Genomic DNA, 18,400 nt, shown 5'->3' on the forward strand with positions numbered 1-18,400 from the left:
GAAATGCATTCGTATCCTATTTTGAAGTGACACTTAACTAAGCCTCATTTTAATGCAGAATGAATTTGCAGGGGTATTTCCAGCCATCTATCTCCTCACAGGTCCATTCAGGTGAATCCCAAAATCGAAGCGAAAGAAGAGGACAGCACAACTTTGCAAAAAACCCGAGATGCCCATCTGGAAGAAGAAGCGCAACGCTTGAAGGAGGAGGTGGAGAAACTGAGGGTGGAGATGGAGAAGCTGGAAGAGTCACAGAAACTGTGGGAGGAGAGGAAGGAAGACGACGACAAGGAGGAGGAGGGGGAGCAGGAGAAAAAGAAGAAGCCCGAGAATGGGGATGAGAGGAGGAGAAAAGAGCTGGAAGAGATCAGGAAGGAGCACAAGAGGGAGATTCAGAATTTGGTGTCTGAATACAGCAACGCTCAGATGCAACTGCAGGCTCGCATCGTAGCCCTGGAGAATGAGTAAGTACTGAAGGTGTGACATGAACATGACAACATAATGATGCTATTAAGATGACAGCATACGCGACGATGGTTGCACCAGGTTGCGCGAACGGGAGGAGCGATGCAGGAGGAGAGAACCGCGATGCGACGACCTCCAGTTAGGGAAACTTCAGGAGAGGCTGACGGAACGAGACCAGCTCATTAAACGATTAGTGGTACAACTGCGCACGCACGCACACACGCACACACACACGCACACACACACACACACACACACACACACACACACACACACACACACACACACACACGCGGTTCCAACTCCAAAGTGACAACCACAAGATGTATTCTGTTGTGTGTGTTGTGTCGCTGACCCACTTGGCCGAGTGGAGATTGTAACAGCAAAATGTGATAGATTCCTTGATTAGCACCTTGATGTGGTACTCAACTGACTCATACCCAAACCCTCTAGAGCAGGGATGGGCAACTTCAATGCGAGAACGGGCCACAATTTTTCATCAGTGCTGCCAGGAGGCCACATAGAGACACGCGCTTCCTATAATCAGATATGTGACAAAAAAAAAAAAAAACTATTTCAAATATGGACAAAATACCTACAAAGTATATGCTCTTCATATATTTTATGTTTGATCATGCATTTTTCAATGCATGTAGATAAGATTCACTGTCCACACATAGACAAGCAACCATTTGCGCTCACGATCACACCTTAGGGTCAATTTGGAGTGCCCAATCAACCTGCCATGCATGTTTTTGGAATGTGGGAGGAAATCGGAGTACCCGGAGAAAACCCTCGCGGGAGAACATGCAAACTTAACACAAGTAGGCCAGAGCTGGAATCGAAACCCTGCATCTCTGCCCTGTGCGGCCGACATGCTAACCAGATGACCACCCTGCCTCCCTACTTATGATTAATAATAATATATTTTCATTTGTGTATCCTCCAAATGACTATTTTTCGATGCACCTTCTGGTATGAGGCAAGCAAGGAAACAAATCAGACTTCCAGACAACACCAACTGTGAACAAGCTCCTTCTTCATGCTCGTTCCCTCCCTCTAGGAAGAACGGCATCAGCTGCAGCTACACCCCCCTGCTGTCGGGGAGAACAGCGGCCTCAGGCTCCGGGAGAACAAGTCCCGCCCTGGGAGCACCACGCCAACCATGAGGGTGAGTGTGCGTGTGTGCGTCCTGCATATAATGAGTTCATCAAAATGTACTCCTTCCTGCCAGAAGGGAATGTTGGACTCAAGCCAAGTTCTGTTTCTGCTGCACAGGCGCTAAAATGTCCAATCTGGGTGCCTGTGAGTGTGTGTGTGTGTGGAAATGTTCATTTCAAATTACACACTAATGTAGTACCGTTCAAATCATAAACTGTTTCTAGTAAATATATTTAACGACTTGAAAAACATGCAATAGTTTGACTCTTCATGTGAGGCTGCAAGCGAATGGGAATTTATTCACCAGGATTCACTTTGCCTTCAGAAAGAGCTGCGGTACAGACGCAGGATGACACAGGGCAATGAAACTATAAATAACATTTCTGAAGGGAAAGCTGCTTCTGTTTGACGAGCCATTAGCGAACCAGTGCTTTCAAATGATGTTGAAATCAGACGTAGTTAACATTGTAATAAAGACAATGGCCACTTTTCAAGTGGACGTCAAGTCTTCTGTTTTCTTTATTTCGTCATGTGATGTGTGCAAGCTGAGCCATGACTTGTCATTACCTGAGCCCTGAGCAACTGTAATGTAATTTTCAGTCAAAAGCAAGTGGCAAAATGCTCACCCCTGGAAGTGAAAGAAAATTAGTGGATTTTCCTTCTTAATTTATGTTCCACAAATGTCATACGAATCAGAATGTTTAGACTAGTGGTGGTGCATCAAACATATTATTGTGAAGAACATTTTGAACTTGACTGGTCAAGAGTAAATTTCTATCAGAGATGCCTTTATGTCTCCCCAAAGGTATTTTTGACGCTGATTTCCTAAATATCTTTTGTTTTTTCCTAGCACATCAGGTTTTTGAGATATTTTCATTTTGGTTTGTAAGCTTGCACAATATGGATTTTTTTTTTTTATTCATTCATTTTCCGATCTGCTTATCCTCACAAGGGTTACGGGGGGTGCTGGAGCCTCTCCAGGCTGTCTTCGGGCAGGAGGCGGGGGACACCCTGAACCGGTTGCCAGCCAATCATAGGGCACACAGACACGAACAACCATCCGCGCTCACACTCACACCAAGGGACAATTTAGCGCGTTTAATCAGCCTGCCATGCATGTTTTTGGAATGTGGGAGGAAACCGGAGTACCCGCAGAAAACCAACGCAGGCCCGGGGAGAACATGCAAACTTCACACAGGAAGCCCGGAGCCGGGATCGAACCCATGACCTCTGCACTGTGAGGTCGACGTGCTAACCACTGGATCACCGAGCCGCTGATATGGATTTTGTTTATACTAAATATATTATATTTTTATTCTATTATTATGAAAAACCTGATGTGCCAGAGAAAAAAACAAGGGAAGAATCAGAATCCCCACCCCCCAAAAATTGTGTGTGTGTGTGTGTGTATACACCTGTATGTGTAGAGAGAGAGAGATTCCTTGCATCTCTTGATTAATTCGAATGGAGTGTTTTGTTTGTTTGTGTGTGCAGAGAAAGCACGTGGAGTCTTCTCCTCGTGGAAGCAACATCTCCTGCTCCGGCGCTTACGACCGCCTCCCCCCCTACTCGCCGTCGTCCTTCTCTTCCACGTTGCCCCACCAGTCCACCTCCCACCCTCACACGTCTCCCCACTACTCCACCTCATCTCTTCCACACAAGCACACCTCGCTGTCTTTCAGCCAACATTCCCCGCCGCCCCTGCCTCGCTCGCCCAGATCCCGAAGCTCCTGCATTCCTCCCACGCCGGCGCCCACCGCGCCGCTGCCCGTCTGCCCTTCGCCGCAGACAGGCATTCGCTACGTGTCGCCCTCCTGCCAGGAGCCATATGCGTACTTGCAGGCGCAGTCAATCAGGTAGGATTTTAAAAAGATTTAAAAATATCGTTGTGTGAAGTCATCTGACAGCATCAGCGGCTGTTCATCTGCCGCGTCACACTCGTTTCCCAATATAACATTTGCAATTGTGCTATTAAACTACATTATTTATAACCTACCTTTGTAACAGGCAGCTTTGTTCCGGTGACTCGCTGAAGTTGGTTCACTTTGGAAAAAAAAAAAATTGCAGCCCTGTGCTCTTCTGCGCTAAATAAAGACACTAGAGGATGCAAAAATAGGTCAAACATTTACTTGAGTGAATACAGAAAGCAGTAATGTGAGGGGGTCAAATGTACGCATGTTTATACTGTAGTACTAATGAATGCAGCACAGCCAGAATGCCTAACACGAATTTTCATCCTGAGCCACATACAATTGCCCTTGCATTTGATTCTTATTGCAGCGGTGCCTCGAGATACGAGTGAATCGACTCCCGTTGTTCTTTGAGATACGAGCCGCTTTCAGCCCAGTTTTCTGCTTTTGAGTTGCGAGCAAAAATTCAGTAGAGGTACAAATGCTACATGGTGGCTGTGAGCGCAACTGACTTTACAAGCAGCAAACAGAGAGTGAACACATCTTCAAAAGATATTCAAGCTACTGTTTTAACACTTAATTCAATGATTTTTCTTTGAACATATTTTAAGTTTAAGCCATAAATATATTTTTTTCCAAATCACACTCAATTTATCAAGGCTTACATGTGATTAAATTTTGCATGAATGAACTTCAAGTGTGTGTGTGTGTGTGTGTGTGTGTGTGTGTGTGTGTGTGTACATGATGTGGGTGTATATGTATAATTGTGACGTACATAAACACAATCTACAGTCTTCAAGATGCTCACTGAGCTGAAGACTCCAATGTTTGATTTTATAGAAATTCTGGTTGAGAAAAATGGTCCAAATTGTACCGCTTCTGGGTCTCTGACTTCATGCAAGGCATTTTTATTCTTATGGTACATTTTACACAAAGCATAAAAGTCATCAACAGAATGTGAAATCAAAACAGAGCAATTTAAACAAGAGAAATTCAAAGTATCATATTCAACATGCATTTAAATCATGCTGAGAGAGGATGAAAATGAACTTAAAAAAATAAGATCAAAACAGAAATGGGATTAGACTGTAAAATAAGTTAAAATGCAGAGTATGCTTTAAATTTGACGAAAAGGCAGCAGCAAATACAAAGTGTTAATTAAAAATGAGAATTGGCGCAAATTTGCAGATTAGTGGTAGATACGTGGCAGAAAGACTTCCGAGGTTTACCCTTCCAATGTGGTCAGACACTGCGGATCTGCCCCAAAGGTTCTTGGCCTTCTGCACCACATTTTCGTGATAAAGTGTGCTGGAACTATAAACGGTCTTCCAAAAATACGACATTTGTTCCCCATCGTCAGTAGGGAATAGAAAATTAAAAAAAACAAAAACAAAAAAAAACATTGCTGATTTCTTTTTAAATGTAACACAAAAAAGGAAAAGAAGTGCAGATTTATCATATTTCCATTTTATTTCCATTAGACGAGCTGGGAAAAAAAAACAGCCAGAGGACTGACTTTTGATTTTGCGGGCTGAGCTTATGATGTCTCACATGGAAGATACTTTGTATTTTTGACGGGAGCCTGAAACATCGGTCTTTTGTCTTTTTCAACTGCCACTTGAAAATGGAACGAACTAATGATTCGATACACCGATTTTGAATTCCTAAACCTTTTGAAGTAACATATTGATTGACAGTATTCTGTGTAAATGTGTGTTTTAGGGGGGCTTACACGGAGCACAGAGGCACCGAGGGGCTAAAACAAGAGTGGTTCACCAAATACTTCTCCTTCTGAGCACAAACACAACCTTCCCAACAGTTCATTGCTTCTGTTCCACGTACTGGATGCGCGTCGCCACATTCACACAAACGCTCAACTGGGAGCTCCGCCGATTTTCCGCATAGTCAAAGACAAGGAAGAAGCTATAAAAGTGTATCGTCGTGCGGATGCGATGAAACGGCGATGTCATCGGATCACTGCTCGGAGCTCCACGCCAAGAGAGACTCCAGGCGCACTGTTGGTAATGTCGTACCGTGAAACAAGGTTGCATGGATTTGAAGGAAACTATGTTTATCTGGTTCTGTTGCATTGATGTGAATCCTTTTCGCTGAGTGGTGTGAAAATCAGTGGAGTGCTCTTACAACAGACTCGTGGGCTCATCACCAGCAAGGCCATCTCCAACATTGCCTCAAAGCTCAACCAAAAAGTGCTTCTCAGAACACATGCCTGACCTCTTCTCGGCCTCCTGGATCTTGTTTGTGTAGTCTGAAATGTCTCCGTGTGTGGTGTTTTTTTTTTTTTTTTAAACAGTCTTCCTTTTTCAGTGCAGCATTTGCTTCAATATGATCACATGGTTACCGAAGGCAACTCTCTGGATGTCTTCAACCAAGTGTCACTTCTACTATGGAGGCATTTGATGTATCCAATCAAGATCCTCATTAATAAGGATACACACTTTACACTTCCCATATCAAAATGAAGCTTGTTTTGATGCAAAAATGTACAATAGTCTTAATGAACAAATTGAATAAATATTTTGTTTTTGTACTCCACGATTCTCTGATGTTTTCTTATCACTTAAAAGCCAATAGTGCGTCTAACTGAACGGCTTTGATACGACACTAAGGAATTTCTAAGTTCAATTCAAGAATTTGATTTCCTGGTTTATTAAACAACAAAAACAAAAGTACTTATACACGCGTATACAGTATATGTAACTTATAGACAATAATGGCCAAAGCTCATTTTGTCCTGCTGCTGCATCACTATATTAATTACGACATAATTTTTAGATAATGCTCATTACTCATGAACGAACGAACAAACTAACTTGGGAAATATTGAAACGGTTAACACACGTCAATCAGTGTGTGCTGCCTCATTGTTGAATTTGCAACGGTACGAATACACACAATGTTTGGACAGAAAATGTACTTACTAGTTATGTGTGCTACTTAAACATGGGGCTTTTTTCGAGTGCTTCCATTGCAGAAGTGTACTGCAGGACGTTGTCGTGAAAACGTGTGAGCTCCTTCAATGCGTCTTTGCTGCTCCTGCCGCCCATTCCGCGGTACCTCATGGAGAGCAGTTTGGAGCACAAATAGTGGAGCCACAACACGTTGGAATGAGGGTGGTAGCTGTTCCAGTTGTTACTGCAACACACAAAACGACAGGAGCTCTATGAATGACTGTCTCCATAAATCAGATTTTATTCATAGTAAGGATGCCGACGTATCAACTCCCCTCTAAGCTCAACAGTATGACATGAATTGGTCATTCTACGCAGAAGACAAAGAATACATGACTGTGAGTAATGCTATGTCTGTCTCTATGTTGTTGCTGGACCATTTGTGTCCAACTCATTGCTTCAAGGGTTAAAGCAACACGGCATTAATGCTTATTAGTGTTAGCATTGAGCTAGCAGACTGAAGGGCTACGTTACATGGTTGTTTCAAACGTACAAGGTACAGCGCTCACATCTCAAGTCTGTTCTCCAAAGTCAAAGGAATAAATAAATAAATCGGTCGAATATTGATCATCGTTTATCAAAGTAAGAACCAATTAAGCAGAATTTACTTTGATTTAGCAATGATAATCAGACTGCTTCAATGAAAGACTAAAGAAATCTGACAACTTGGACAATTTTAAGTCCCTAAATGATTGATTATCAAAAGTAATTATCAATCATCAATCGATTAATCATTGCATCTCGAACTCATAGGTATATATGGCATCTCAGCTATACAATATATGGATTCAGCAGTGCATGTTGTTGTTATTTGTCCTTTGGCGGCACCACTTGCCATTTTGTGTTTGACGCTGCAAGGAAGTATGAGTTCTAATCTTGAGATACAGAAAATTGTCCTGTTGCCATGCCCATCCCATGGTGATGATAAAGTACAGGACTGTGACCTCCTCCAAAAACACATTGCCAAGACACAGTTAATTTTAAAAAATAAAAGAAAAAATACTGACCCATTTTCTTCTCTCATGTGTCTATAGATATCAAACTGGTAATCTCCTTGACCCATAAAGAGCTCCTCATCATTTGAAATGTCACAGGACACCGTTAGGCCATCTGGAAAGAACACAGCTCAGTCCATTTCCTTCAATTAAACAACAAAGACAAACAAAATCGCGCAGGAGGTGAGGTGATAGGTCAGGGGAAACGCCACTGACCAATTTCAAGTCTGGACAGAGAGTAGTCAATAATGCGGACCAACACCCCTTTAGTTTCCAAAGAGTGTGCTGCTCCGTTGAGCAGGAAGCTTCCAGTCTTCTGCTTTGTTGTTTTGACGAGCACATTGCCCCAGTGGAGGTCCCTTCAGAAAAAGAGTCAAAAGTAACAAATGACAAATCCAAAGCATTTAAACAATCCGCCTTCCAAGAGAACTCAAAGGAGTCTGAATTGTGGCAAGCAAATTTCCCCACAAGTCGCATTTGGTCAATAGTGTTTGTAAAAGGAGCAGAGGTGAGCACTCAGCCCCCAGCTACAGAGCTTTATTGAGTCATTATTCATTTCAATACGGCAAGGGCTTGTAAATAAATAATGGTGTAAATGTATCACCAAGGAAGAAATCAAATGCAGTCCAATATAGGAATACTGCCTACTATGTACAAATGACTAATGTTGAGAATATGCTCATTCAGTGTCATCCTGCATGTAGGCTATATGCACCACTCTATAGCAACTGGAGGGCCGGAAAAGAATAAATTATCCTAGCTTAAAAAGTCTTGCAGGACTATTAACCTACCCACTACGGCACTACAGAGCACTGAAATAGACTTCACACAAAGGACTTATTACACCGCTGGGCTCTCCTGAGAACTTAAGAGGGCTGGCCGAAAGAAGGATCAAAAGACGGGCCTTATCGGAGCATTTAAGTGTGTACCTGTGTTCAAAATTCAACTGCTGCTCAGCCACAGCCAGCGCGGCGGTCACTTGGTGGAGGATACTCTTTGCCACAGCCACTGACGACAACTACAGGACACAAGACATGTTGGAATTTTGAGATGGCAAAGAGTCACCTCATAATTTACGTGCCCAAAATCAAAGTGGAGTACCATTATATAGGTACAATAGGTACAATGAGACTGTTCGACATCACTAAACATGCAATCAAAAGTTTGGAGTGTTGAATACCGTTCCGTTGCTGTTCTCTAAGTCGACACCACCAAACTCAAACTCCAGAATGAGAAACAACTGGTCATTCTCAAATAAATCTACAGAACACAGAGAGAAGAAGCGGCATGAAAACCTGCAAAAAAATATCACCTATTCCTACCTTACAATACACAACAATAAGGTGAACCCCTGTTAAAATCGCAATTCAGTAAACCTCAACTCACTCATTTGGTGAACTGTGCAATCACACAAAAAGACACAAAGATTAGGGTAGGAGTAAAAAAGTGTTTTGTTTTTTTTACCCTATGGTCTCACTCTACTATAGATTTTTTGCACTTTTTGGACTTTACCCCAGGATAAACAGGGGGTCACTGTACGAAAAATGATCACTGAAATTACTCTTTTTTTAATTTTATTTCTTTTCAGTATGTTCATGTTTGCTGGATTCAATAGAATGAGAACACAACAAAAACCTGGTCTGTCGTTCTCAGAGCCCTTTTTCCTATCAAAGGTGTCCCAGGCATCCAGGAACTCAGGAGGGTAGCAGCCTCGGACACAGTGGAGACTACGTGGGAAGGAGACGAAGGTCAGCAGGCGCAGAGAGACCAGCAAGCATACGGATGTGAGAAAAGGAAGCAGAGAGAGCATTTACTCATGAAGTCCGATGAAGCAGCTGGTCTGGTTGTGATGCTTCTCTTTCAGGCTGCTCAGCTCCCTGGAACAAGACATGGTGGTTTACAAAACTGATGCTCAAACATTTCTACAAAACGAATGGAGGGTGGACATCATATATATGGATGGTATATTCATGCAACTCAAATGAATGGACAAATTACTTGGAGATAATAATCTCATGTAGGATCTCCCCGAACGTCTTCTGGTCTTCCCCATTCACCTTCTCACTGCCCTCCAGTGGAATGACCTGGAAGAAGAAAAAGAGATGGTTCATTCATTATTTCCAATATCAATTTCAAACACTTTTTCTAAAGTCTTTTCGAGCTTTTTGAATGACATGTAGCGGCACGAAATCCTTTGTTTACACATAAATCAGATGTTGATAGAAAGTTAAGGATAATGAGCTTGTGGGTAGAATTTCACTTCATTTGACCTTGGCTAAACTTGACAATGCACGGCAGATGTTCAGTGTTTCAGAACTTTTTGCACAACTTGCTGTTTTCCAATAAGGAGCTGAATGGCAAAACTGACAGTAAGTGTTTAATTGATGAATCAATCAGTACATTTCCTGGTTCAATGACAACTGGACCGAGTGTCTTATCCTGACAAAATACAGGACACTTTTATCCTGTTTTGAAAACATTTTATGTATTGCTTCGAGAAGGGCAATGCAAATTGCTCACTTGAGACGGACAGGCACCTTCACTGCGGCTTTCAAAGCAGCAGCGGTACAGTAGTGGCCAGCCTGAAGAAGAGCAATGACGATTTTCATGCTCTTAACACTTAGCGACCGCTATCGAATTTTTACCATCATTTGGAAAACTTCTTGAAAAACTTGTTTTTATTGAAGTCAATGAATTTTCATGACATTTTTGGTCGACTGCAATTGGCAAAAAGGCTGCTCCCTGAGATGGATAAAAACGGAGATTTTGCTGCTTAATGCATGTTCCACCAGTGCAATACTGTGTTGAGACTAGTGGTGGCACATAAACCATATTATTGTCAAGAAAATTTTGGACTTAACCTTTAACTAAATTACTAGCACAAGCTCAGAGGAAAATGGCCACTGAGTTTAGTTTCACAGTCATCAGCAAGTTGCAAGAAGTAGACTGGAAGAGTCACAGAAAGGCATGGAAGTCAATGTAACATTCTCCTTGAAACAATGAAGAGATGGACATGTGCTTTCAAAGGTTTTGAGGTTAAATTAAGTTCATGTGTTAAGGTTATGATGTATTTCAGCGTCCTGAAAACAAGTATCCCTACTTTTTGTGCGTAGAGTGCAGAACGCACACTAAAAAGATGCTACAGTACTATACCATCAAAAAGTCATCACTTTCATCGGTTTTATCACTTAGAAAATAAAACTTGCGAACACAGTCACAACGAAGCAAATTTGAATTTCAATTAGTGGTACTTATAACTTTTTTAAGCCAATATAATGTTTCTTCGATGCACTGATAATTTGCATGGGGTAAAAATTAGCCAGAGACATAATCATGCATGTGTACACACGTACTTTAAGAGCAACTGTTTCTCCTGACGAGTTGTTGGTGGAGAACACCTCACCAAATGTACCCTCCCCAATCTTGACGCATCGTCTCATTTGAAGAGGTGAAAAACACTCCTTCCAGGGCAGCGGACCCTGTTGCCCACACTCAGCGTAGACTTTCTCTGCATCTGACAAATCTGTGTCATACATTAGCTGTGGGGGTTGAAACATTTGAATAGTTATTTGACACTTTTTTTTTGGGGTGCGGATTGGCTCTGTGGTGTCAAAATATGGCAACCCCCCCCCCTTTCATAAGATACCTGACTGATGTTTGTTGGCGTCGGGTTTTTTGAACTCTGCGGTGTGAGCAGCACAAAAGAGGGCTTCTCTGCCTCGAACAAATCTGTGTCACACATTAGCTGTGGGGTTGGAACATTTGCAGTTAGTTGACAAGATTGTTGTATGAGGATTGGCTCTGTGAGGATTTTGTGGTGTCCAAAGACGATGACCCCTTCCTTCATACCTGACTGACATCGGCTTGCATCGGCTTTTTTGAACTCTGCGGTGTGAGCAGCACTACAGAAGGCCCAAAGAGAGCAGTTTAAGGTTAAAGGAAAAGAAATGAGTACAAGTACACAAGTTGGGTTTCATAGGCACACATGAGCTGTACTTTTGCGGTGAATGGAGAGGGCGGATTTAAGCCGATTCCAGCGCTGTGTGGACGGCGTGTGGTCGACCAGCAGCGAGGATAGGTTAAGGGGACACGTCTTCACTGGGGTGGTGCAATTCGACGTACGCCCCAGGAGCCCCTGCACATCAGGACAGATTGCCAAGTCAGTCACTGAAGAAACAGCATCATCTCTACGCATTTTTAAAACAGAGCTGCTGACCTATTGATCCCATGAGGAGCCTACCCATCTGATGTGCCATCAGCAGTGTTGGGAAAGTTCATCTTCTACGCGAACTAGTTCAAGGTGCAGCTCACACAATTTAAAATGAACCAGTTTAGTTCAAAAGAAATTGTTGAACTAAGTTCATCATTCCAAATCTACCGGCACTTCAAAGTTGTTTTCAGTATTGAGATCAAGGCAATATTCATAAAAAAATATGATTTTTTTTCCCAAAAAGGTCTTGTTTTGTTAACTTTATAGTCAAATGGGTTTCTTCCTTTTTGTCACGTCGGCACACTTTTGTTTACTCATAAATCATTCTGATTTATTTCTGGTCTTGTACGATGAGGTTACAGTGTCACTTATTTTTTATTTTATTGTTGATTTATTTAACTCTCATTAAGACAAAATGCGTTATTTGAATATATAATTGTAGTGCACGTGTGTACACAGGTCTCTCAATGATGACGAAAGGCTGAAATTCAGATATATTTTGAAACGTGGTTGTTATCAAGTCATGCTCACCAGCAGTCCACTGGGTTGAGCCAAGATCAGATCGTTGATGGTGCAGTCGGCAGGCCTCCCTGTACTATTCCTCTTGAACACATGCGGCGCTTGCGATCGACTGTCATTTTTCCAGCGGCTCACGCTCAGACCACTGACACATGCCTTACGGGTGGTACCTGGCCGCCTCGTTAAAATGCCCTTTCTCATCTTCTTGTTTTTACCAAAAGCTTTTTGGTCAACTTTAGGGCCTTTTTTGGAGGCTTTTTCTTCCGAGGCCACAAGGCTGAAAGAACTAGGCGAGCCCTTTTCCACAACTTTGCATGAAATCTTTTCAGAATGTTCAGAGTCCGTTTTATTCTGGCGCTTGTTTCTTGTCAGGTCCTCGTTGGTAAAATCGGAACAATTTGAGGAAGATTGACACTTTCTACCTTTTTGCTGCAGCTCCTTCAGTTGTGTAAAAGCCAGTCTCTCGACTCTTAATGCAAGTTTGTCAGTTAGGCATTCTTGGATCAGTGCCTCTGAGAGGCTTTCTGCCCTGCATGATGTGTCAACAGTGTTGTCACTTGATCGTGCTACAGACAATCTTTTGGAGATTGCTCTTTGAATTTCCTCCAACCTCAATCGTTCAACCCGAACTTTGCAGCGTTTTCCTTGAAATGTACCATCTGCATCCTGTTCCGTTGCTGACATTTGCCCAGGAAAGCTGGTTGCTAATTGCGCACAAGTGAAAAATTCAAAGCTGCTGCCAGTGTGCTGGGTGGATTCAGCGTGTGCTGATGTTGACACCTCCTTGAAATCACTTTCTGCTGACAGTGATGGTGACAGTGCAAGGCTGATGGAAATATTTGAAGTTTCAGACTCCGGCCCATTCCCTGTGTTTGACCGCTCGCAGGTTTCATCTTTAGTGGTACCTAAACTAGACTTGTAAAAAACTTCTGGTGGTAACATATTATCCAGGGAAATCGAATGATGCTGGGCAGGTGGTCCTCTGTGATCTGAGCTAAGATCAGTAAGGCAGGAGGAGTAGGTGCTCTGGCTGCAAAGTTGACTAAGAGTCAGGCTGTTTAATCTCTTCAATCTCACAGTGCAGCGCTGGGCCAAACACATCTCCTTCAGAACTTCAGTCAGTGAGAGTAAGTCTTCCCCTGTGGGCACTAAACAGCTGTCGCTTTCGCTGTCTGGAGCGAGCAGATGGAGGCTTGCCGACGCCCCACCATATTTCATCTTGCCGTCTTGACTACTCTTGTTCATACTTTTTGGGTGTATAAAAAGGTCTTTTGAATGTCCTTCGTGGAAAGGCGGGCATGCTTGTTCATTCAGCTCACACAGGCTTGTCTTTCGCTTCTTGTTGGAATTTAGTCCTATGGGTGGTGAAGAACAAGGCTGCCTTGGAGAGTCCTGGTCTTCTTGGCATGCACTTGCACCTATGCGGCTGATGGACAAGGATGTGGGGTTCGGGGACTGAATAGTGATGGGAAACGGAACAATATGGGGACGTTTGCTTGACAGTCTAACTGAAGGTGTAGAGCAAAAGATGGGCTTCCTGGGGCGCGGCCCAAGGCTGTGATCTGATGAATGATTTAGGAGCAAGGGATCCGTATCCAGGTTGCTGGTGGAATTCTCCACACTTGATTCCAGCATTGCCAGAGGGACTCTCTTCTTCTTGTGAGAAAAACAGACTTGGCTTTCCTCTCCAGAAGTAAAGTCTTCCAAGGATGTGAAGACATTGCCTTTTGCCTTTGAGACTTTCACTTTCGTGGTGACGGGGCAGCGAGGGCGACAAGTCACAAACCGGGCCTTTGAAAGATGAGGAAGACTGTGGAAAATGGAAGGAGAGATGACCCAAAACATTTTTCAACACTTGGCATTTAGCATGAGAGAAGGAACATGCAGACAAGGGATAGGCATTTTGAGTCAATTCATCGACCACAAGCAATTCTGTTGAGCGCACGCACACCCACACCCACTTTTTCATAGTTGTGTTGATCTCCTATTAAGGGTTAAATATTGCATTGCAAAATAAAATGACTCAAATTCAACCTTTTTTTTCACCACGCCCCTATTCGGAATTTATGAATAAAATCAACAAATATTGAAATCAACTGATATGAAATACTTACATTGTGACACAAGGACTTACTTGGAAGTAGTATTGATGTGAAGTGGCTTTGTGTGGCTTTTTGGAGAAGATGACAGATCTTCGTCACTGGAGCTGTTCATCGGACAATGCTGCTTCTTCCGTCTTATTGTGACCCCTGTTCTGACTGACAGAGGTGCTTGTTTCCTGCTGATGCGTTAATTAGGATGAGGTCAGAAATAGAAAACCACTGCCAATCTTTCAAAGAAACAAAACTACGGGTAGTAACCACACAGTTTGATATATGGAGCATTTTCTGTATTAGGCCAATGTGTTCACACTAAGTTGTTAACAGTTATAATTATGTAAGTGCAAAAGTACTTTCTGAGTACAACAGTGAACACGTTTTTTTTTCTTTCATGGAACCTATCCTCAGCTACCTGCTGAAAAACACGCCCATTTTTGTGTCTTTTTTGTGACGCCACGAGTTGCCGCGATATGGTACCAAAACCTGGCAAATAAGAAAGTAGTAACTGGTAAGTACAAAGAAGAAAACTTGACTGGGAGACTAAAATCTTGGTACAGTGTGGAGGGACTATGTTTATCCTGGGTCCTTATGGAGGAAGTTATGGAGAGGTTATGCTGCATGTGCATGTTTGGCCTGTGCTATACATGCCCCCCCCCCCAGCACCCATTAATCTAGTCATTTCTAAACCATCTACTTTGTATATTTAAGAGTCATGTAAAATGAGTGGGTTTCATTCATTATTCCCAGGTATCAGTCAGCTGAATACCATGGGATGACTGTGGCTTGACAATGAGAAGAAACTGTATTGTAATTCAATTTAAAGCATCCTCCACACATATACTATGTAGGTCAAACAGGATTATGTGGAAGAGTGAGAGGGTTTAGCAGTCAGGATTTCCCCGCCTTGCTCAAGGGTAACTCAGTTCATGTGCTTAGGAATTGGAACCGGCTTGCCCTAACAGGCCCTCCAAAATTTCTTCTAATGAGCATCTGACTAAATGTGAGGCAAAGTTGGAGCGGATTGTGTCAATGGGTGTGTTGATACACGCACCTGGTTACCCTGTCCCGTGGAGCAGGCTCAGGGCAGGAGGGGAGGGGCACTCTGAAAATGTCCTCCTCATTAGTAATGTTCTCTTTTGCTTTCCTCCTTGTTGCACGGATCTTCTTTGCCTTGGAAGAACTTTTCGTTGCTCTAAAAATTAAAAAGCAGTTTCCAGTTGCATTTGAACAGCTTCTACTCAGGCTCTTCACCAAACCAATTGCAAATGTCACTGCGAATGTTTTTATCGCATAATACTTCACTGCTCAGACTGTTGTTGAACTTGACTGCATCCTAAAAAGAAGACATATTGATGTTGCACTTTCCTAAAAGTCATCAAAAGTGTTGCAGACAAGAGCCCGATGCGTTTGAGACTGGGTTTACAGACAACTGAGCACTGATGGGAAGTCACAAAGCAGCCCAACAAGAGACGAGATTGCAGAAAACAGGAAGGAGAGATGAGCCAACATACAATTCTGCCTTTTTTTTTTTAGCAGATAATAAAAGGAAAATGCAGACAAGGGTGGACTTAATACATGGGCGAGATTGATATTATTATTTTTTTTAGGCCAAAGCAGATTGCAATATTTGCTAGGGAAAAAAAATACAGAGCACTAGTTGGCTACAACCAGGCGCGGTTGATTTGGTTTCAAATAGGTGGCGGTCCAAAGATGAACAACAAGACATCAGCTATAGGAAGCTGTGTTGAGATAGCATAACTCCTTTGAGCAGCATTTTTCTGCTCTAACAACACCGGCATGGAAAAAGGAATTCAAAATCTTCAGAATGTTTCTCTAAATACATTAAAATACGTGTGTTACTTTTCTTCGTCGGAAAACAGTGACTTACTTGGAAGTTGCATTGATTTGCGGTGGATTTTTCTGACTTTTCACAGAAAATGACATATCTTCCTCGCTCTCGCTGATAATCAGACGACACCTCTTGTTATTTCTTGTCATGACTGCTGCTGCGACTGAGATAGGTTTTCTTTTCCTGCATCAAGAAAGATCAGGTCAGAAAGTGTGTGGACAGAAAATATCCACCAGGCAATGAATTAAATTACCAAAACTATAGCAGTACCAGTCACCACACAATTTCAATCAAATTATATTTTCCCAAATTTTCAAATATCCCAAGCATTTTTGGAGGTTCTCAGAATTTATCAGTGCAGTATTAGTCTAATGCAAAGATCACCAACCTTTTTGAAACTGAGAACCCTCATAACTACTTCATGGCCTGAAATGAAAACAGGTTTGAAACCCCTGTACCAGGTGTCACCAACTTGAGTGCCGTCATCGCTGTAACTTAACTCGCTGTGTGTATGAACTCAATGTTAAAAAAAAAATTGAATCAGAGATTTTAAAAAAAACAGCATGAAAGGTCTTGGATAGGATATGTCCACAGACGCCACTCAGGAAGCAGACAAACAACAGAAAGTGAAAGAATCTTAAAAAATAATCTTAAGAACTACGATGAATTATGACTACAATCCAGCCGGAGATACCAGATAGGTACCGCTGAGCAATACACAATCTTTTTAGTTCCTCACTTATTTACACCCGACTGTGTGCAGTGAGAAATCATCATCGTGGGTGCAGGAGGAAATGTTGCAATTTTAATTATTTGTCTTTGTGCAACGGCTCATCATAATGTCATACGTTTTGTGACACTTTTTGTTTAATGTTGTGCGGCGAGATCGTTTCTATTTCCGTAGTTATTGTTGGGGGCAAAGAATACACACTTCATTATAAATAAATAGGATGCATTATTATTATTATTACTATGAGTAAGTCACTAAAGGTTGAAAACTGAATTAAAGTCATCGTCGTCTTTTGGTTTGTTTACCTGGCTTTGATGTATTTGGCGTGTTCAAACAAGGAATCATCTGAAGACGTGGAGCTATTGAAGGCCTGCTTGTGCTCCTTCGGTGAAATCCAGGCCGTCAATTTGCGTTTTTTCTTCCCGTAAGTCCTCATAAATATTGGCTTCACTGTGGCCATTTTGAGTAAAATGTTTTACTTGTGACCATTTGCTTGTATTCCGAGATATTGTTAGCTTTCGTCGCTAACTCATTTTGTCGCGGTACCCGCTCCTTGTTCAACTTCAAATTGTATCATCCGGTTGATTGGTCGATAAAGTGTAACGCCATCTCTGCAGCGCCGCATGTTGTATTGGAGGAACTGCAATTGAACGAGTGAAGCGCGCCTCATAATATTTTTATGTATTTTTTTTGGGGAGGTGATGAAAATTTCTTAACTTAAAATATCAAAATCCATCCATCTATCGATTATTTTAACGCTCCGAAAAATTATTGGTTGTTGTAGTTCACATCAGGAAAGACTAATCTGACATTTTGGCCGTGACACACTTGAGCAATAGCCACTAGATGTCAACAGAAGACAGGATTATAGTTGAGCACGCTTACCTGAGCATCTCAAGCAAATTGAACTACTGAAACAATGTACAGTATACAATACTGAACAGAATAAATTTTTCCAGGATGTTATAATTCAGTGATTCTCAGTGTTTTAATGGTACGGTTTCTTTCAGTACAGGAAGAATCAGGTTTTAATGAATTTTTAATGAAGAACAGTCCTTTTTTTGTACACGTCAGTTGCATTGAACTGTTAAATACAACACTGTACAGTTGCAAAAAAAAAAACAAAAAAAAACACTGTACAGTTGCTTTTAGTTTTTAAAACTGTTTTATATTTATTTACAATTTTTATTTACCTTCGATGTGATACGTCTTAAATTAATCATCATCACATTACACTTTTCCTTTTCTTATCTTTAAGTGCAGTGTGAATGTTCGAGCCGTGCATAATGGTACAGTGGCCTAAAATAATTGAATACACTTTTTAGGCATTAAATCTCTGTCTTATTTTTTGATAACACATAGGCTTCCATGCAAAATGTTGGTTGTAATGGTGGTCCTTGGAAAGTGAAGATTTTTATGGAAATGGTACCAGACATTAGAAGTTTGAAAATCCTGGTTCAAATTAATTATGGTGTGACTGTTTATAAGATAAG

At 41.9% G+C, this 18,400-nt stretch overlaps 2 protein-coding genes across 12 annotated transcripts in view; one reads left to right on the forward strand and one right to left on the reverse strand.

The window, feature by feature from the left end:
• The window catches only part of fam184b (family with sequence similarity 184 member B), a 25,471-nt gene extending 19,387 nt beyond the window's left edge, over positions 1 to 6,084 (forward strand). For 2 of the 8 annotated variants that reach the window (XM_019876716.1, XM_019876714.1), the window contains 5 exons: positions 102 to 464; positions 523 to 661; positions 1,529 to 1,636; positions 3,121 to 3,482; positions 5,259 to 6,084. In XM_019876716.1, the coding sequence (XP_019732275.1) occupies positions 102 to 464; positions 523 to 661; positions 1,529 to 1,636; positions 3,121 to 3,482; positions 5,259 to 5,331 (1,045 nt within the window). In that variant the 3' untranslated portion in view covers positions 5,332 to 6,084. Of the gene's footprint in view, positions 1 to 71; positions 465 to 522; positions 662 to 1,528; positions 1,637 to 3,120; positions 3,483 to 5,258 lie in introns of all 8 variants that reach the window. The other 6 variants (XM_019876711.1, XM_019876710.1, XM_019876718.1 and 3 more) reach the window with 4 other exon arrangements.
• On the reverse strand, positions 4,188 to 17,486 carry haspin (histone H3 associated protein kinase). 4 transcript variants are annotated; one of them, XM_019876721.1, is made up of 18 exons: positions 17,213 to 17,486; positions 16,217 to 16,360; positions 15,380 to 15,520; positions 14,364 to 14,510; positions 12,242 to 14,039; positions 11,497 to 11,635; positions 11,350 to 11,402; positions 11,147 to 11,245; positions 10,854 to 11,039; positions 9,499 to 9,584; positions 9,315 to 9,377; positions 9,136 to 9,227; positions 8,681 to 8,760; positions 8,430 to 8,518; positions 7,717 to 7,859; positions 7,513 to 7,615; positions 6,476 to 6,689; positions 4,188 to 4,874 (listed from the first exon to the last, which is right to left on the reverse strand). In XM_019876721.1, exons 1-17 carry the CDS (start codon positions 17,365 to 17,367, stop codon positions 6,488 to 6,490), a joined length of 3,720 nt encoding a protein of 1,239 aa, XP_019732280.1. In that variant the 5' UTR covers positions 17,368 to 17,486; the 3' UTR covers positions 4,188 to 4,874; positions 6,476 to 6,487. The 4 variants fall into 4 exon arrangements, with proteins under 4 accessions (XP_019732280.1, XP_019732279.1, XP_019732281.1 ...); XM_019876720.1 differs by lacking the exon at positions 4,188 to 4,874 and adding an exon at positions 5,466 to 5,568; XM_019876722.1 differs by lacking the exon at positions 4,188 to 4,874 and having other exon boundaries at positions 6,139 to 6,689; positions 14,364 to 14,507.
• Positions 17,487 to 18,400: the final 914 nt, after the last annotated feature.

The sequence above is a fragment of the Hippocampus comes genome, unplaced genomic scaffold, assembly GCF_001891065.2.
Source record: "Hippocampus comes isolate QL1 unplaced genomic scaffold, H_comes_QL1_v1.1 scaffold51, whole genome shotgun sequence".
Lineage (NCBI taxonomy): Eukaryota > Metazoa > Chordata > Actinopteri > Syngnathiformes > Syngnathidae > Hippocampus > Hippocampus comes.

Coding starts and splice junctions, on each gene's coding strand:
- haspin (XM_019876721.1), bottom strand. CDS start 17,367: ATGGCCACAGTGAAGCCAATATTTATGAGGACTTACGGGAAGAAAAAA. Junction 14,511..15,379: donor CCACGGGACAGGGTAACCAG/GTGCGTGTATCA, acceptor TTAACGCATCAG/CAGGAAACAAGCACCTCTGT. Junction 9,228..9,314: donor TGCTTCATCGGACTTCATGA/GTAAATGCTCTC, acceptor CTTCCCACGTAG/TCTCCACTGTGTCCGAGGCT.